Source organism: Colletotrichum fructicola (assembly GCF_000319635.2).
Source record: "Colletotrichum fructicola Nara gc5 chromosome Unknown KSG_Nara_v1_contig06, whole genome shotgun sequence".
NCBI classification, from domain to species: Eukaryota; Fungi; Ascomycota; class Sordariomycetes; order Glomerellales; family Glomerellaceae; genus Colletotrichum; species Colletotrichum fructicola.
In genome coordinates this window covers 1,403,005-1,422,718 of record NW_027094056.1, presented here as the reverse complement: position 1 = coordinate 1,422,718, position 19,714 = coordinate 1,403,005, and the positions used below count along the sequence as shown (strand labels likewise).

At 52.1% G+C, this 19,714-nt stretch overlaps 5 protein-coding genes across 5 annotated transcripts; 3 read left to right on the top strand and 2 right to left on the bottom strand.

Annotated features, from left to right (window-relative positions):
* Positions 1-185: 185 nt before the first annotated feature.
* Positions 186-12,622, bottom strand: ccsA-1 (Polyketide synthase-nonribosomal peptide synthetase; the record flags this gene model as incomplete). The annotated part of the gene is made up of 5 exons (XM_066152401.1): positions 186-5,062; positions 5,117-5,850; positions 5,928-9,099; positions 9,151-11,548; positions 11,603-12,622. 5 exons carry the CDS (start codon positions 12,620-12,622, stop codon positions 186-188), a joined length of 12,201 nt encoding a protein of 4,066 aa, XP_066008216.1.
* A 616-nt stretch (positions 12,623-13,238) lies between these two features.
* BOA3-1 (Cytochrome P450 monooxygenase BOA3) lies at positions 13,239-14,053 on the top strand (the record flags this gene model as incomplete). The annotated part of the gene is made up of 4 exons (XM_032022689.2): positions 13,239-13,298; positions 13,390-13,502; positions 13,560-13,609; positions 13,791-14,053. The coding sequence occupies 4 exons, from the start codon at positions 13,239-13,241 to the stop codon at positions 14,051-14,053; spliced, it is 486 nt and encodes a 161-aa protein (XP_031880355.2).
* A 344-nt stretch (positions 14,054-14,397) lies between these two features.
* On the top strand, positions 14,398-15,601 carry BOA3-0 (Cytochrome P450 monooxygenase BOA3; the record flags this gene model as incomplete). The annotated part of the gene is made up of 3 exons (XM_032022690.2): positions 14,398-14,799; positions 14,855-15,175; positions 15,557-15,601. 3 exons carry the CDS (start codon positions 14,398-14,400, stop codon positions 15,599-15,601), a joined length of 768 nt encoding a protein of 255 aa, XP_031880353.2.
* A 1,212-nt stretch (positions 15,602-16,813) lies between these two features.
* On the top strand, positions 16,814-18,136 carry ccsE-0 (Hydrolyase ccsE; the record flags this gene model as incomplete). The annotated part of the gene is made up of 1 exon (XM_032022692.1): positions 16,814-18,136. One exon carries the CDS (start codon positions 16,814-16,816, stop codon positions 18,134-18,136), a length of 1,323 nt encoding a protein of 440 aa, XP_031880351.1.
* A 227-nt stretch (positions 18,137-18,363) lies between these two features.
* Positions 18,364-19,551, bottom strand: ccsC-0 (Trans-enoyl reductase ccsC; the record flags this gene model as incomplete). Its single annotated transcript, XM_032022693.2, has 2 exons — positions 18,364-18,775; positions 18,971-19,551. 2 exons carry the CDS (start codon positions 19,549-19,551, stop codon positions 18,364-18,366), a joined length of 993 nt encoding a protein of 330 aa, XP_031880352.2.
* Between the last annotated feature and the right edge of the window lie 163 nt (positions 19,552-19,714).

The window sequence follows — 19,714 nt, the reverse complement described above, 5'->3', positions numbered from 1 at the left end:
CAAGCGGCGACCACAGGTTTTCGGTGATCAATCACCGCTTCACAAGAAATGGGCGCTGTTCAAGGTATCAAGATGATATGACGAAAGACAACCCATTGAGTACCTAAGTACCTAAATTTTATCATGATGCACCTTAATACCCCAACGCCGTCTAAAAGGAAATGCCGAATTCTAGATCTTGACCTCTACTTCAGCAATTTTTGAAATGTGACAATACGTGACTCCTTCTCGGCCTGCTCCAAAAATGTGCACACCAAATCACTCATTCCAACGTTCTTGGCTTTGCCAATCCATTCCGTCATTGGCAAAACCTTGACAGGCTTGCCGTGTAGTCTTTGACTGATGAAACTGCTGATACCATCTGCATCCAGCGACACTACTTCATCAGAGCAGTCATGGCGATATCGGACCTCGTCTGCACGACTTCGGCGCATAGCATCCGCAACAACAGCTTGAGCCACACGGTCAACTGACACAAAGTCCAAGACACCCTTCCACTTCTGGGTCACTGGCACAGCTGCCAGCTTCTCAGAGTAAGCAACTAGGTTGCCCATGATGTCAGAATCCGGGATGCCGGCGCCGGTTACGCTTGAGAGACGGCAGACCGTCACCGGGATACCGAGATCACGATTCGCGTTCTCAAGAACGGCTTCGCTTGCCCACTTTGAAGCTCCGTAAGCGTCGCGGTATCCTGGTGGAGGGGGACGGTGGGACATTGGGACCGGCGCGAAAGCGTCTAACTCTGGAGCGAGGCGCCCCACCACGGCCGAAGAGATGTATGTAATCGGAATCCGTCGAGGCGCCGCTATTTCTGTTGCCAAGAACTTCGTGCTGGAGACGTTGGGTGCCCGAAGAGCTGCGTAAGGTTTCAAGAAGGACACATCAGCGCCGTTGTGGATGATGAGATCGACGGTCCGCGCCAAAGTTTCTTTCGTGCTGTCATCGAGTGAGAGAGACGCGTCTCGGAGGTCGCCCTGGTGGACAACTACCTTTCGATCGCTGCACATCTCGCCAAGGCGGGTTGAGTCTCTCACAGCGAGGCAGTGAATCTTCTCGATAGAGGGTGTGGCCAAGAGAGAACGCAAAACAGCCTGTCCGACGAAGCCTGTTGCGCCAGTGAGAGCGACCACGCGGGGTGGCTGACGAACGGATACCGTCGGATATGAGAGAAGATTCTCGGAGACCGGCGAAAGGTCAGGTAGGGCTGTCTCAGATTCCCAATCAACGTCACTCTCGTCATCACTGACTGATTCAATTTCAGTGGCAACAAGAGCTGTCATCGCTTCCAGGCTGCTCTTCTTGAACAGTTCGACCACCGGGACAGAAACATCGAACTGGGCCTGGATGGCGGCTTGCACGCCGACGAGCTGAAGAGAGGTGCCGCCGAGATTGAAGAAGTCAATGGCAGAAGCAGGACCGGTAAGCTCGGCCGGGCAGCGCCCTAGAACGCGACTCCAGAGACGCAACATCTCATGCTGCTCAATGGTGAGGGGCCTCTCATGCTGGCTGACGGGAGAAGCCTGTTGAAGCTGCGGCGTGTTCACAGGTAAGCTTGCCGCAGCTCTTCGATCTACCTTGCGGTGAATTGTCAGAGGCAAGTTAGTAACAGGGACGATTGTGGCTGGCCGCATGACTCTGGGGAGGTTTGTAATGTTTTGCAAGGTGTCCCTCAGTTGCTCGTCGATATTGGTGTTGTGACGCCCTCGGGCACTCAACAGTGCATGAGCCACGAGATACTTGCTCTCGCCCTCCCCACGGGGAGAGACGACAACCTGATCGAGCAGGCCGTCCGAGTTGTTCAAGATGGCTCTCTCGATCTCTTCGAGTTCCATTCGGACCCCTCTGATCTTGAGTTGTGCGTCGCCTTCGATACGCCCCAAAATGGACAGCGTGCCATCCTCGTTGATCTTCCCCTTGTCGCCAGTCTTGTACATACGAGTCCAGCCATGAGACCTTGCGAGATCTGAACGCACGAAAGGATCGTCGACAAACTTCTCCTCGGTCAAGCTCAGATTGTCGAGATAACCTTTGCAAACACCGGCGCCGGCAATGTAGACCTCTCCAGTCATTCCAGTGGCTACAGGTCTTTGTGCGGCATCCAAGATGTATGCGGCATAGTTGTGGAGGGGGAAGCCAACAGGTACTGGTTCGTCGGTGGAAGCCGTCCCCGGAAAGACCTCCATATAGTGGGAGACAAAGCTGACTTCAGAAGGCCCGTAGAAGTTCATCAGCCGCAGGCGAGGGAGCTGGAGGTTTCTCAAGCCGCTGTCCACTGAGGATGAATATTGCTCCCCACCAATGACGGCAATCTGCCAGTGTCTGTTATGCTGCAGATCCTCCGATCCATACATGAGCCAAGCGGAGTATTCAGATGGCGTTGCAATAGTAAGAGTGACTTCCTCCTGACGAATGAGGCGAGATATCGCCGACATGTCGAGTCTCTTCTCCTGTGGGACGATGACAAGCTTGCCGCCTGAGCAAAGGGTAACCAGGATCTGCCAGAGGGCCATGTCGAAGTTGAGCGCTGTCTGTTGGAGAACCACGTTGGACGCTGTCCGATAGATGTCGGCGCATGCCTCGACGACATTGACGACCGTACCATGGCAGAGGACTACGCCCTTGGGAGTACCCGTGGTCCCACTTGTGAAATGCACCGCCATGGGCTCTTGAGGCTTGGAAGAAATGGGAATGGAACTCAAGCTGGCGGGTTGCTGATGAGAGACGTTGAGGTGAGCGATGTATTCAGCTGTTGGTCCCAGATCTGCAACACGATCGATGGTCTTGTCGTGGGTGAGGATGAGAAGCGGCTGGGATGTCTTGACCAAAACAGCAAGGCGTTCGGCGGGCAGGGTAGGATCAAGAGGAACGTATGCGAATCCGGCCCACATGGCACCGAGCAGTGCGCAGACAGCATCAACGGAAGGCTCGCAGAATACGCCAATGAGTCCCTCGCGCCGTCCTCTGACACTCTGATGGAGAGCTTGGGCGATGGCCTGCACACGTCTCTTCAGTCCACAATAAGTGAGTGAGGACGCGAAACCATTGGTGATGGCGAGCGAGTTAGGCTGCTGACGGGCAATCCTATCGATGCGATGGAGGACAGTCTCTGGCCACACGGAGATATGCTCAGGGCCCCTTCCAAGTGTTAGTGCTCTCTGAGCCTCCCCGTGGTTGAACAAGGGTGGCTCGTCAATAAGAACGTCCGTGTTGTTGGCAAAGCTTTCCAGGAGGGTCACGAAGGTGTCCATCAACGTCTGAGCTTCTTCCTTGGTGTAGAGTGAACCTTGAACGTCGAACCGAAGCAGGGTAGCACTGTCTGGGTTCTCAATGACGTCCAGCATGATGTCGTAGGATGTTGTCCCACTGACCCAGTCCTCACCTTGACCTTGGCATCCGCAGAAGGTGCGATTTTGACTAACACCAGGTCGGTAATTGAGGAAGGCTTGGAACAATGGGTTGTAGGTATCAGAGCGCTCGACGCCTGCTTCCTGGAGAATCATGTCGAAAGGTAGTCGCCCGTGAGCCACCGCTGCTTGCGCCTTGCGCCTGGAGCTCTCCAACACCTCCTTGAATCGCTGGCCGCTGCTCATGGCGAATCGCAAAGGAAGCAGGTTCAGATACATGCCGATGCTCTGAGCGAATGTGCCCATTTCTCGACCAGCATCAGCCATGCCGATGCAGAAGTCTTGAACTTCCAGAAGACGATGCAGCAGAACAGCATAGGTGGCCAGTAGGAAGTGGAACATGCTAGTCTTCGTACGACGGCAAGCGGCCTTGATGGCCCTAGTCACAGCAATGTCGACCTGGCCTTGGGCTTGATTGTGGGAGTACTTGTCAAGCGGCTTCCGCTGTGTCGTCTTGGCGAATGGGAGCAGGGGGAGAACAGTCGGTGCAGGATTGGTCAGCTCTTTTGCCCAGAATCTCTTCTCATCGGCGAAAGCGTTTGAATGAAGGTCTTGGCTTTGCTTGCAGCAGTACTCGGAATATTGAATTGGCGGCGATAGCGGATGCCCGAAGTAAACCTTCTCAATGTCACCAAGCAAGACCTCGAGACTGATGCCGTCCATATTGATGTGATGATACCCGATGACAAGGAAGTGAACTTGATCCGAAAGGGTCAGGAGATTGAAACGCATCAAATCCCCTGCCTTGATATCGTACTCATGGGACTTGAGCTCATCGAACAGAAGTCTTGCGTCGCTCTCGTCGCGAACAAATTTGTGCTCGAGCTTCAACAGCGCCTTTGCCCTGATGCACTGAGTAGGTGTTCCATCTCGACCGGTGGTGAACGAGGTGCGGAGGGCCTCATGAGCCTGGGCCACCGTGTCGACAGCCTTTGAAATCGCGTCGACTCTGATGTTCCCTTTCAGCTGAGCCCAGAACGTGATGTTGAAAGCTGACTTGTCGGTGACGAAATGTTTGAGGAACCAGAATCGAGATTGCCCGGCGGACATGGGAATCTCACGATCCACCTGACTGAATTGCAATTTGCTTGGGGTGACAAGCTCAGGAGATGCTGACCCTGCCGAGCTTGAGAGAGATACCACGCCGTCTTCTTCACTATCGCTGAACGCGTCATCTAATAACGACGGCGAAGATCTTGAGGAGCTACCGGTTGGCATGAATGGTTTGATTGTCTCAATGTCCTCTGGGACCTTGGGCATCTCGAGAAGTGGGACTGGCGCAGCTTGCTGCTTAGGGGGGCGTTCCGGGAGTCCATGAGTCTCCATGCCCTGCATAGGCTTGGAGGACCCAGAGACATCGCGGGTCGGCTGGGATATTTCTTCTTCTTCGGGCTCATCTCCATTGCCATCTCCAAGGCTTGGTGTTAGGGCAGCAGGGAGCTTCTCCAACGAAAACGTGATCAACTCTTGAACCGTAGAGCCGCCCAAAAGCTTGAGAACGGGCATCTCCACGGACATCTCGCTAGAAAACCAGGTGCGGAAGTCGACGGAGACTAGAGAGTCAACACCAAGCTCATCGGCTCTTGAGCCGAGAATCTCAGCCTCTGGAACGTGATTGTCCAACTGAAGAGTGGCGACTAGCTTTGCGACAAAACCCTCTGCGAAAATATGTAAGTATACTCATATCAAAAGAAAGAGAAATATCGACTTACGACGAACGATTCTTTCCACAGACTTTGGAGTCTTGGCGCTCTTGAGCAGGTGTTTGACTGAGGTAGACTTCCTCGCCCCCGCATCCTGGGATGAGTCGTCTTCTGAAGAGATCTCCTTGGTGACCAGGTGACTGAAACGAGGATCTTCCATCACTAGGACCTTATCCGGACTGTCCTTTCCGTGTACAAGCTGACGCAAGCCAACTATGAACTCAGAGTCGCCATTTACACCGTTGTCTGGTTTGCTTGCAAGCACAGCCTCGGCGAAACAGTTGTGGAAGTCCTTCTCTGAGATCCAAGTGGCACCGGCGCTCCAGAGATTGTCGAGGATAGCGCGTGTGAGGTTGCGAGCCATGTATCCTACGCCCATGATTGCGCCAATGTGCATGACAGACGCTGGGAGACCCCGCGCCCGCCTGTTGTTGGCCAGGGCGGTCATGAACATGTTGGCGGCACTGTAGTTGGACTGCGCTCGATTTCCAGTGACGGCAGCGATTGAGGAAAAGAAGACGAAAAAGTCTAGGTTGAACTCGGAATTCTCCCCGAAGATCGAGTCCAAGTAGATGCTACCTTTGACCTTGGTGTGTAGGGTTTGCGTCATCATATCGAGAGGCATGTCCATGAACAGCTTGTCGCGAAGTACCATGGCTCCGTTGGCGATGCCAGCAATTGGAGGCATACTAGTCCGGATGTCTTCGACTACGCCACGCAGAGCAGCTTCATCAGTGATGTCACTGTAGAACTTGGTCAGTAAGAGGTTTTCAGGAGTGATGCGGGATGCGTCGATTTGGAAGCAGACGTGGTGACTTACTTGGCAAAGATTCTAATCTCGACTCCGGCCTGCTCTTTAGTACGTAACCAGTTCAAGCCAACATTGGGGCTACGGCTGGTCATTACAAGATGGCGTGCCCCATGATTAATCATCCAATCGCAGAGTGATTGACCGAGATCGCTTGTCAGTCCAAAGAGCACATAGGTGCGGTCGGGCTTGAAAGAGAGGTAGTTGCTCACAGGCGGTACGACCGCTGGTACAACTGAACCGCCGTCCGAGCTCCAGTCAATGATAACAGAGAGCCCGATGTCCAGATCTTCGGAAAGGTCAAGGTTCTGTAGAGACTTTGCTTTTGTAGACTCTCCCTTCATGACTCTGCCAGACACGCGATTGAGGGCAATCGTCAGGATGTCGAGGGGTTTGAAGGAATTCGTAGGTCTCTGATGAACAAGATCGAGCAGGGCCAGCTTCGAGCATCGCTGGGGAAGAGCGCTGAGAAGAGTCGCAGGCAGCGAAGTGTTGCGAGCTTCAACGCAGTTCACGATGATATCCATCTTTGGTGGCAGCTGAGAACGAATCATTCGGAGCGAAGAGTGTGGCTCGATCTTGACCCATGAGGTGTTTTCTGTCTTTTTCAGATTGCCTGGACTGACTGAGGTCGAGGCAAAAGTGACTCTCAGTTCCTTCTCTGAAGCCTTCAAGAGAACGGAAGCAGCAAGCGCCTCATCTGCCTCATATAGCATGACCGAGGACTTGTGTGGAACAGCACCCAAGATGCTGGCTGCTTGAAGTTCGCAAACGAGTGATGAGAGAAACTGGTTCGGGTTCTCCACATCAGCGTCAACGGAAAGATCAGCTGCGAGATCTTGAGGTGAAAGCAGAGAGCCATTCACGGTTGATAATGCCACATGCGGAGTATTGTCACCGGTAGGACTAGCGAGGACAGCATAGAGCCCACCATAGGAGGGTGTTGCTGATGATGCAGTCACTTTCAGCCAGTCGCCAGCTCCAACCGAGGGGCCCACCGTGGCAAGCTTGTGAAACTTCCACAAAGTACCGGAACAGCGCAGATGTACCGGAGTCATTTGAGAGTTCGTAGACTCCGTGACCAGTTTCCGGGAAGCAGTGTATCTCAGATTCATAGCGGCGTCGTAGGCGATGCGAGGCACCTTGAGCATGTCGTTCTCCAGCACAAGCTCGTGCTCACGAGCCCACAAGAGCGCGTGCGATGAATCGTCATCTTGCTCAATCTCTGCAAGAGTCTTCCAGCGTAAAAAGGTTTCGGCGATAACTCGAGGTGCTTGAGATGAGTAGGGAGAATCCAAATCCAGAAATTGGAGCCGAAGACCAGGCATCTCATGGATAAGCACACGACCTAGGCCGATACTCATATTCATCTCAGGTGACTGTTCTTGGCACCCGCTTGTGATCCACAGAAGGCACTTGGGTCGTTCCACCAGCTTCTTGAGTCCTGCGAAGGACTCATCCGAGAGATCGCTCATGACTGGAGTGTCTAGGTCGGACAGATTAATGACACAACAATTTGGCCCGAGAGACTCGAGTTTGCTGAGGTCCCGGATTGAGCGGACACGAACGATGCTGGTGCCGGCAAACCAGGGAGCCAGAATGCGGCTTAGTTGTCCTATCAGGCTACAAGACTGCATTGTTTGGCCTCCGACAAGAACAAGCTTTTGGGACTCCTCAGCACTGCTCGCATCGGAGGTAAGTACCTCCAATGGCTGGTGGTAAAGAGGCTCTCGAAGAAGATTGATCCTGTCATCCACAGCCTGAGACAGAATGATGAGTGACGGCCAGGCCAATGGTTCGAACTCCGGTGTAACTGCGTCGACGCCGGAGAATCCCGTGCGGGACAGTCGTTGATGCCACTCCGTAGTGTCGATTGTCGCCGTCAGCGGTCGACCATCGTCATGCCCCCTGAACCAACCTGGTAGGGCTGAAAATGGGAATCGTACTCGGACCACATCAGCGCAAGTCACTTCGGCAATCAGGAGATAGCCTCCTGGCTTGAGGAGTCGTCTCGCATTCCGAAGCGTGTCGTCGAGCTTAGCGGTGGCGTGCAAGACGTTTGAGGCAATGACCAGATCGTAGTAACCCTCCTGGAACCCCTGCTCAACGACATCCCGCTCGGCATCCAGGGTCTTGAAGATCATCTTGGGAGACTTGAAGACGTTCATGGCTGTTGAGAAGAACCCAGCTGAAATATCGGTGAAGGTGTATGAAGAGAACTGGCTGCCAATGTGTTTGAAGATACTCTTGGTAGCGCCACCAGTGCCAGCGCCAAGCTCCAGCATCTTCATGTGGGGATATCTTCGGGAGAGTTGTAAGGCTATGCGCCCAAGCCAGTCCATGGTGAGGTCGAGACCCAATGCTCCAGCGTAGAATCTGTCCATGAAGTCATCCTTGAAAAGAATCTCCACCATATTGGCTTCGCCTCGAATCGACGCAGCCATGTTGGTTCCGACCTTTTGCATTAGTTGGAGGTCCAGACTGTCGGGATATCTGTGAAAGATGGGAGCAACATCGCTCCAGGTATCATTCAACCAGTCCTTCTTGGCGTATGGCATGCTACCCTGGGAAACGCGGGAAAGAATGTCATGGCTAAAGTCGAAGAAATACTGGTGATGCACGGCGATGTTGCTCCTCGACTCGGGATCTGCAAACTCTTCCTCGATGGCACGCAAAAAGTAGATACCGACACGCTCAAGATCCCAAGCCATGTCGAGCTCCTGGTCAGTGGGGAGCCGACCTCCGGATGCTTCAATACCGTCAACCGTGATGGGGTAGTACACGGTCTTGGAGTAGAGTTGTCGGTTGGAGGCGGCGCTGTCGGGAGAAAATGGAACGACTTTGATGTTTTCCACTTGAATCAACGTGGCAACATCATCAGCACTGTCAGGATTGCGCGGGGGCGAGAAGACCTCCACGTCTCCTGTGATTGACTCCGGCAGTTGTCGCAATCTTGAATCGAAGACCATCTCGTCTGCTAAATCTGGCCGAGACATCATGGCCTTCCAGTTGGCCACATCCACTTTGATGCTCTGGAACTCAGTTGGAACGAAGACCTCAACAAGCCCGGCATCTCGAGGCCAACCCATGGCGAGGAAGATCGCCTGGAATGATGCATCAAGGAAGGCCGGATGTATCAGTACTGGCGACCCATTCCAGTCCTCATTGGGAATTTGGAGTCTCCCTGTTCCGTAATCAAGCTTGCGCTGCATCGACTTGAGAGCGCGGAACGGACCAGTATAGCCATAACCAACTTCCTCCAGGAAGTCGTAAAAGTCATCAGTAACGACTTCGAGTAGGTTCGGTTGATCTCTACCAGATCGCAAGGGAAGACGCTCCATGAGACCTGAGTCAGAGTCCTTAGCAGGTTCCAGCGTTAGCTCGACTGAAGCTGTCGCAAGCAATGTCAAATTGGGAGCGTCTCGGCGAATCAATGCGTGATACTGAAACTCGGCGCTCATGACATCAGGATCCTCGTGACGAATTTTCGAAAGGGACACCAAAGTCTCTACGTCGACGTCGTCCTCAAGAGTCAGGGCTCTACTGATAACAACATTGTTGACGGCAACAAGACGAGGGCTGCGATCGCCTGCTGCAGCCATTGCAGCCTCCATGGCGGTGACGATGTAACCAGCAGCTGGAAAGACGACTTGTCCCTGAAGGGTGTGGCCTTTGACCCAGGGTAGCTCGGAGACTCTCAAAAGATTGCGCCATCGCATCTCCGTCTCCAGTCCATCAGATGTAAGCGTGCCAAGTAGGGCATGAGGACGAGACTTTCGCGTCCGATACGCTTTGCTCAGTCGAGACTCATGCCAATAGACGCGGTCGTGATCCCACGTATAGGAAGGAAGGGTCTTCAAAAGTCGAGGGGACGCTTTGTTCGGCGCAATCCGTCGATCGAGAGCAGCAAAATCCAGAGATCCGTGGCCAAGGTTTTGCCATAGAGCCCCGACGCCTTGAGTGAATGATGAAACATCATCTTGGTTCCTTGACAACAGGCCTGTGTAGGGCAGGCTGGATGCCTTCGGGTTCAGCTCTTGAAGGGTTTGCAAGAAGGGGCCCTTGAGGGCCGGGTGAGCACCGACTTCGACAACTGCGTCGAAGGGGCCGTGTTGCTCCCACGCAGTCGTTGCAGCGTTCGAAAAAAGGACTGGCTTGGCCATGTTGTCGCACCAGTATTTCCCAGTCAGGTCCGGATCTGATGGTTGCATTCGGGTACCAGCATGAACACTGGAGAACCAAGCGCAAGTCTGATTCGTGTTCCGCCGAGGGCTCACGTCGCATTCCGTCATCGCGCGAAGGTAGGAGTCCACACAAGGAAGCATGTGCTCTGAATGATACGCCTTGTCGACCTTGAGGATTCTTGCAAACTTGCCCTCGTCTTCAAGGATGAGACGGGCCTCCTCGATTGCATCGGCATCTCCGGAGAGTGTAATGCTTGAAGGGGAGTTGACTGCTGCAATCGAAATGCGTCCTTCTAGAGTGTCAACGACGCAGAGCTCTTCCGCGTCCTCCAGAGATGTGCCAATGGCCATCATCGCGCCCTTTTGAGACTTATTCTGGCCGGCGAGTGCAGTGGCCCTTCCGCGGTAGTAGGCGATTATGATGGCACTGCTGGCGGTGATGAAGCCAGCAGCGTAAGCCGCGGCTATTTCTCCTGAAGAATGGCCGACGACAGCACTGAAGTCAACGCCCGACGCTCGTAAAAGGTCGACCAAGACGACTTGCAAAGCAGTGCACAGGGGCTGAGAGAAGGCGGCCAGATGAACTCTTGAGCGTGTGGTATCAGCCAGAAGCTCGTCCAGAATTGACCACTGCGGGCGATGATCATGCGGTAGGGCCCCCAAAGAGCGGTCCATATCAGTGAGAATAGACCGAACCTGCGGGAAGTTGGTGATCAACTGTTTTCCCATGGTGGCCCATTGCGCGCCTTGGCCTGTGAAAACTCCCAATACACGAGCTTGGCCTGAGCTGCCCGAGAGGCGAGTACTGTGAGATACATCAGGACTTGACCTCGTCTTTTTGAGCCACTCATTCAATCTGTCTAGCAAGTCCTCGACTGATTGTGCAGGGAATGAGATTCTGCAAGACAAGGCAGATCGACGGGACAGGGTATACGATAGGTCTGAAAGGTTTGTCGTCGGATTCTCTTCGAGATATGAAACGTAATGCTGAATCAGATTCTTCAATGACTTCTCCGACGAGGCGGAAAATACGAAAGGCGAGAGCAGATGATGCCGAGAGTTTTCGTTCTCCTTCAACTCAAATGAGTGTTGCAAGCTCTGGTCGAAACTCTCAAGGATGACATGGGCGTTAGTGCCTCCAAAGCCAAAGCTGTTGATACTTGCTCGACGAGGGACACCTGGTGGAAGTGATGGCCATCTTTGAGGCGTAACCGGGATCTCGAGATTATTGTAGAACGGGGCGACTGCGGGGCTGAGTTTGTTGAAAAGAAGATTTGGCGGAATTTCACCGTGTTGCACAGCAAGCGAAGCTTTCATGATGCCGGCTATGCCTGCTGTGCCTTCGGTGTGCCCGATAACAGTCTTGATGGAGCCGACGTACAACTTGTCTGCGGTGTTGTCGCTGCGGTGACTCTTACCGAAGAACGCAGTGGCAATAGCTCTGGCTTCCTGTCGACCTAGTTAGCGATTTACACTTGGTCAATTCCGACATGACTGACTTACTCTAGGGTCTCCAGCACCGGTGCCTGTACCGTGTGCCTCAAAGTATTGGCAGCGATCCAAAGGACTGAGAGCATCCAGGCCTGCTTTCGAGTAGGTTCGCTGAATCAACTCAGCCTGTGCTTCTGAGCTTGGAACAGTAATCCCCTCAGCGGTTCGTCCGTCTTGATTGACTAGACATTCTCTGATCACGCTCTCAATATGGTCGCCATCGGCGACGGCGGCAGATAGGGGCTTCAGAATGAGCGCCGCAACACCGTCACCGCGGGCGTATCCCTTAGCATCCTCGTCCCACATGCACGATCGGCTGTCGTGGGAAAGCATCTTCAACTTGCTTTCGCCGATGTACGGTTCGGGGGTCAGAATAATATTGGCACCGGCGACAACTGCCATCGGGGAGTCTCCGTTTCGAAGTGTCATCACCGCATTATAGACGGCAACTAGACTGGACGAACAGGCTGTGTCAATCGTTGCCGAAGGACCATGCCAGTCAAAGAAATGTGATATGCGGTTTGACAAGATACTTCGGGCAGTCCCAACACCCGCATATGTCGGCAGACTGTCCATGTCCCGTTGAAGATGATCGTTGTAGTCGCACCACATTTGACCAACGTAAACCGCAGCCTGAGACCCAGCTACTCCCTCCATTGGAAGTCCGGCCGACTCAAGGGCCTCATAGACGGTTTCTAGCAGAATGCGATGCTGCGGGTCAGTCGCATGTGCTTCGACTGGTTTGATACTAAAGAAGCCCGCGTCAAAGACACGAGGATCTTCTTCAAGAAGATAAGACTCGGTAACATTGCTGGTTCCATGATGGGTCCCGTCGGGGTGGTAAAAGGCTTCAGGGCTGAAGCGATCTTCGGGTATCTTGCGAAGGACATCTCGCGGTTGTCGCAACAGGTCCCATAGCTTAGATGGGTTGCTTGCACCCCCGGGGAAGCGGCAAGCAGAACCCACGATTGCGATGGGCTCTTGCAATTTGCTCTTAGCCTTGGAGGCAGAAGGCTCAATAACTTGCCTCATGGCTGTTCGTCTGATTGGTGAAGTCGATACTTCAAACTAAGATAATGGTTGATGTTGCTACGAAGGCTGAAAACCAGATGATGCAGCAGGCAAGTCAAAGCAATGCTGTTGCCAATGACAAAAGGCTTCCAGAATGTGTTAGTTGAAGCTATACGGTAGGCTATCTAGATAGTCTAACTCTATTCTGTCACTGATTCGGAGTCACCACTTTGGATCGAAGTCAATTGTGCCTCCGGCTCCCTCCGGCTCCGGTCGTGTTTACTGGAAGAATACCCTAGGCCCGCTTCCTCGTGATTCACCCGACTCGGCCTATGGTCCCCGTCACCCAAACCTCCGAACTAACCGACAATGATAGCTCGCCTAGCCAAAATTTCCGACGTGTTATCGCGAGAATTGGTGGAATAGTTCGTCCCGGCTTTTGGGTGTGCGCATGGCAAGTAGCCCGCTTTTCAGGCTGGTTGACACATACACCCAACACCCACTCCTTGCATGGAAGCTTCCTTTTCGATCCGCACACAGTTGGCCGACATCGCTGCATTTGGTGCCTTCCACTCAAATTCATCACCGTACTGCCGCAGCGCTCTTCAGTCTGATCGCATAGTCTATTCACGGAACGATGGGTGTTTTTACAGAGTTATGGGACTCAGGGGAGGTGGTGAAGCTTGCCATTTTCACGGTCAGTCTGATCTCGAAATCTTTCGTGCTTCAAATGCACACCTTGCTTTATCATGAAGAAAATCGGGGCTGACTGAATGATTTCACAATAGCTCTCCATATATGGTATCTGCCGTTCAGTATACCTCCTTTACTTTCACCCCTTGGCTCGATTCCCAGGCCCCAAGCTTGCGGCAGTCTCCGAGTTGTCCTATGTCTACCACTGGTGAGCCGTGTACCTCCTCATTCTCGGTTGTTTGTGGATTGTCGTCTAACTTTGTAGGCTTACTGGCCACTATCATGAGTACATACACAAGCTTCATCAGAAATATGGTTAGTAAATGCGCCGATTCAAAGGCAACATCAGCCATCCGCAGAGATTTATCTGATATTCTGGGGAAGGTGATGTTGTACGCCTGGCCCCTAATGAACTCAGCTTCAATACTGCCCAAAGCTTGCAAGGTATGAAAAGTCACACCACAGCCTTCCCCAATCTGACCATACTTTCGTGTAGACATTTACGGCAACCCCTCCAAAACGGGCCAGACTTTTCTCAAATCATCATTCTACGCAGGTCCAAGCGGATACAGCACCATAGTCATGGAGAGAGACCCAATTAAGCACAAAGAGACTAAGAAGCTGTTGTCCTATGGCTTCAGTGCCAAGGAGCTTCAGGCTCAAGAGCCGATCTTGAAGACAAATCTGGACATGTTGATCACCCAGATTGACAATCAGATTGCCGCGGAAAAAGAAGGGCTTTCACTCAACAAGGCATGAACTACTCCATTGATAATAGTTGTCAGTTTCTGATGATGGACAGCTCCTGCAGTCATTCGTCTTTGACACAATCGGAGAACTAGCCTTAGGAGAAGCATTTGGCGCACTCGGAACAGGTAATTGCCTCCCAACTACCAGCAACTTTGCTTGAATACCAGATCAAATGACACTATCATTCTCAAGGCACAACACATCCATGGATTAGCACAATTCATGGTGCTATCTACTTCATGAGTATTGTGCAAATTGCACCTCGTCTTCCAATACTATGGCTCACGCTACCGCTCGTTGTGCCTTGGAGTTCCATCGGCCAATTCATCCGCTTCTTCAAATACCAGACTTCAATGACAAGAAAGAGGCTGTCCAGGCCATCTCATCAGCAAAAGCGGGACTTGTTCAGCTTCCTTTTGAAGGAGAAGCCTGACAACTTCCTGCAAGTGGCGTCTGAAGAGTGGCTTGGAAACCAGGCTGGTGTACTCATCGCGGCAGGGTTTGATACAACGGCAGTGACCGCTACTGCTGCATCATACTATCTTGCAAGGAGACCAGAAAAGATGAAACGCCTGCAGAGAGAACTACAGGAGAAGTTCTCAGATGCGTCTGAGATGAACGGCACCACCGTACATCAGTTGCCTTATCTCAGCGCATGTATCGAGGAGACCATGAGAATCATGCCGCCGTTGACATTTGGGTTGCCTCGCGAAAGCCCTGGCGCAGAAGTTGATGGAAACTTCGTTCCCAAAGGGGTGCGTAACCTGATATCAGAAGTTTGTGCCTGGCTGATGGATTATGATGATTCAGACTGTCGTTTCGACCAGTGGTTGGAGTATCACTCGCCGGCCCGACTACTTTTTTGAGCCTGAAGAGTTCCATCCTGAGAGGTGGCTTCCGGCATCTCACGACTACTTTGACCCATTGTTTTGTAACGACTTGAAGGAAGCGTCGCAACCATTCTCGCTTGGCCCCCGGGTATGCTTGGGAATCAACTTGGCCTACACCGAGTTGAAGCTACTACTGGCGCGTCTTGCATATGAATACACTTGGGAACTGGTCAATGATACCAGGTTTGACTGGGATAGAGAACGCAAGTTTCAGGCTCTATGGGTTCTACCCGACCTGCGAGTAAGATATACACGCACTACTTGAGATAGATAATATAGGCATCACCTCTGCATGCCTCATTTGCTTCGCTTCATCGGTTTTCAATGTACCTGCTCTCAAAAAGAGCAGCATTATGAAAAAGTCAATAACTGTTATGTGACCTAGTCTAACAGCCATCATTGACTGTATAATCCCCTTCGTTCGCGCACGAACAGTATTTTCTTCCTCTTCGTCGTTGTCTTCTTTATTTTTCAAGGCCTCTAAATACTGATCTAAACACATTCGCGTACATCTGAGTTCTGTAGCTGACGAAGTTGGTGACAGAATCAACGATTGGAATCTATTGATTATATTTAAGTCTTTGATTTTGACCGCAAGATCCCCCTGACGCTAACATAGCAGCTTATGATCAAGGCAACTATTCCAAGCGCCAAAGAAGCCTTTTGAGAATGGCATCCCCAACAAACACCCAGGTTCTTGGTAACAGCTGCCACAGTGAAGATCCAGCTGGGACCATCTGTGAGGAAGAGATGCTCTAGGTTGACTCGACGATATCCTTGTAAGAAGTAGTCCACCTTCTCTGCACTGTAAGACTGATCACCACCTCTGCTAATACGCATCAAAGCTGCCGTAACTTCGCGAGGCCTGGGGTGTCCCATGCTACATAGCAGTGCGGCAGCCCAAAGCCAGCGAGGGGCACCTCCGTGTTGCAAGCCAGACGGAGGATCCAGATAGAGGTTGAGACCAATAAAGGTAATGTTGAACATGAACACCAAAGCCATGGACCAAGCAAAACCAGCGAATATTTCTACCCAGTGAAGGAAGACTTCGCGACGAGCTTTTGACCCTAGCTTGGGGTTCTGAAAGCTCCTGAAAGCAACTCCTTGGGCAAAGGACCCCATCAAACTGTTTCACATTGTCATCAGTGAGCCTTTGCAATATCCCATGATGAAATCGAGGAGCACTAACAATGCCGAAGAAGTGATCAACGGGGCAACGTGGATAAATGCCACTGCCATCTTGGCTGTATCTCGAAAAAATGGAAAGTCTGTACAATACTGGATGCGTACAAGTGAAGCTGTCACAAATGTGTCTCGGCCGTAAAGGAAAACAACCGGTTTGGCAGCGGTTTCTGTCGTGTCTCGGGCACAGGGTGTTGTCGTGGTAACGGGGTCAGTGTCCACGAAAGTCTCAACACAGCCCCGACTATTCTTCGGAATTGTACGGTCGTATATTAATTCGGTCCGCAAATAAATGCAAGCTGTTCTGTGACTTTGTAGCTGCCAAGCGTCGAGTCATGCGAAATCCGGTGGTTCTGATCCTGTCAGAAGTGTATTCTGGGAAATTTCCGAGAGCCATCCAACCTCCGACCGGTCACTCCGAACAACCCCAGCCAGTTCGGCCAAAGTTGCACTCCCCAGAAGTGACAGTGACATGCGGTTTGGCCATGAAATCTGCCTCAGAACTGTTCAGATCTGAGTTGCAGTAAGTTCCCTGCCTGTATGAATCTTATGTGTACGGGAATGATAGTTGCTTCTACCCTTTGCGTGTTGAAAGCATCCACCCTTTGATATCAACTCTGTCGAAAAGCCTTTGCACTTATCGATGGCAGGTGCTCGAAACTCTCTAAACTTCAACGAACAACCATCGAATGCTATAATGCATCACTTCTTCTCTTCTTCCTTTTACAACTTTGAGCTTACACGCATCCTTGGGACAACTGCTGCGGGAGGGTGCGATGTTGCCGAGTTTCTTGAGGCAGTAGGCGAGATCAAGAAACATGACCCAGAAAGCTGGTATCGCGCCTGGTGGAAGCAGGCAAGCAGGGCAAGCCAGGCCGCTACGGATGCCAGTCGCCAGGGCCTGGCCCCTCTAGCCAAGGCCGCCTACCTAAGGGCTGCCAATTACTACCGAGCTGCCCCATACATGCTTCCAGCGCTGGACCGCCGCGTCTTGAAATGTGGCGAGCTCAGTGCAGAGCACTTTGAGAAAGCCACTGAGTTCATGGAGGGCAGAGTTCTTAACATGACATTTCACTTCGGCAACATCGACATTCCAGGTCGCCTGTTCCTGCCCCCTGAGGCAAAGAGATTGAGAAATGAGCAGAAGACACCTCTCCTCATCAACTGCGGTGGCGCAGACTCAACCATGGAAGAACTGTATTTTGTCTTCGGCACGCTGGGTCCAGAGCTCGGCTATGCTGTTCTCAACTTCGATGGTCCTGGGCAAGGTCTCACATTGAAGCGCGATGGTGAACCAATGAGACCTGACTACGAAAAGGTCCTCTCATGTGTTCTTGATGGGATATGGGCTTTGGCTAAAGAGCGGCCCGATGCCAATCTCGACCTTGACCGCGTCTGTGTAGCAGGCATTTCTATGGGCGGATACATCGCTCTGAGAACGGCCGCCGCTGAGCCATCCCGTGTCGCAGCCTGCATCTCAGCCGACCCACTCTACGATATGTGGGAGCTGGCCATGACGAGACTGCCGGGCTGGTATGTGCGCATGTGGCTAAGCGGCTGGATCTCAGACGGCTTCTTTGACTGGTCTTGCAACTCTCATATGTCGCTGGATTTCCCTACCAAATGGGAGTTTACCACGACAATGCATGTGATGGGTCAGAGAAAGCCGGCGGATGTTGTTCGAGAATTCAGGAGATACAGTCTGCGATGGCGACCTGATGATGACTTCAAAGACAAGGACGTGGATGAAGAAAGAGGTGCGGCAACCGTCTTATCGCAGGTAAGATGTCCTGTCCTGGTTACAGGAGCATCTCAAGCTATCTATCAGCTCCCCGATGCTAGCACGCAACGCATTATGGATGAGCTCGTTCATGTTCCTCTTGAGAAGAAGGAGATTTGGATCCCAGAGACTGTGGGGGAGGGGGCCTTGACAGGCAAAGTTGGGGCGTGGAACTCGCTTGCGACCAAAACCTTCGCATTTCTCGACAAGCAACTGGGAATCAATCGGCCTTCGAGATGAGATTTTGCAGTTCAGTATGATATCATGTACTTCACATCGTTTTCTAAACTCGAAGCATAGCTACTTCCCGTTAATTGATCGGATCGAGTCAAGAATTTTTTGAATAATAAATGCTGTGCCAGGTCCCCGTCACAGAGGTTGTAGAATTCTTTAGCTCAAAAAAATTCAAAGACTAGGTATTGAAAGAAGAATTTCTGCAGGCTGACTGTAATATTCGTTTGAATGGTCTACTGAACTGTATATACCAGCTTTCCGCCACTCACTGCCTTCTCTTGCAGCAGCTTTACTCCTCCAGGAACAGCCTCTAGCCCCCCGTCCATCAGCTTCACTGGATGGGGCTTCAGTAACCCTTTATCCATGAGTTCTTGGACAACAGTACGGAACCACCACTTTCCAAAAGCACGCTTCTCGGGCCGTGGCTTGCTGTAATAGGGCCCCGTAAGACCCTCCTCTCTGCCGATCATGCTGGTACCCATGACATACGTCCACTTGATCGTCTTTCGAGTGCTGCCAGTGCCACCAAGCACGTCTTCAGGCAGAGCCTCAAGCCCAGCGTATCGACCACCAGAACGTCCCATGGCCTTGTCCGCGACTACGATAGACTTTGGGTCCACGATGGTATCCAAGACATAGTGAAGTCTACTTTTGGTGTAAGACCGTATATCAGCTGCACAAGATGCGCTATTGTAGTCAAATGTGTGCTCTGCTCCGTATGATAACACCATGTTCGCATTCTTCGGTGAGCAGGTTGCGATCACACGAAAGCCACAGCTAGATGGGCAAGACATAATCAGCCGTTAATTTCAACAGGAAGCCTTAGATTCATTGACTCACAGCTTAGCTAGTTGGATCGCCATAGTTCCTGAAGCAGTACTTCCTCCATAAATCAACACGAAAGGTGGCTTGGAGTTCTCAAAAGACTGGTTCAACTCGAATTTGAGCCCCAGAGCATCCTCAGCGAAGAGGGCAAGCCCGACCGTAGCCACACAGCAGCCTCCGATTGCCGCAGCATCTGTCAAGGACAATGACCGAGGGACTTTCCACGTGAGATCTGCAAAAGCACAAGTATACTCTGCAAATGAGCCGGCTTGAGGATCTATGGGATTGGCTCCATGAACCGCTCCAGCAACCGCATCACCAACTCCAATGCCTAATTCCGGATCAAGCCCGGGACCGGTCGCTACCACCACTCCGGAAAAGTCCATGCCGCATCCGGCCCCGGGGCACGGAAACTGCGTGGACATTTTCCAATCTGATGGATTAGCCGCAACCGCATAGACGCGAACCAAAATTTCATCGGATGCTGGTTTAGGTACAAGTCGATCAGAGGTAAGAACCAGCTTTCCGGGCGGGCTTTGAGCTTGGATGATGGCGCGTTGCCTTTCGGGCAAGTTCGGAACACCAAGTGAGCCCATTGCGTGAGAGATCAGATGCTCGAAGGTAGAAATTGGATAAATGCTGTGATCAGCTCCTGGCTACCAATGCCTGTTGCACCTAGCCCTCATAAACTCATAACATCGAAGCAACTCACTGCTTGAAGCAGTGTAACGTCGGCTAACACGAGACTGTTCGGGTGGC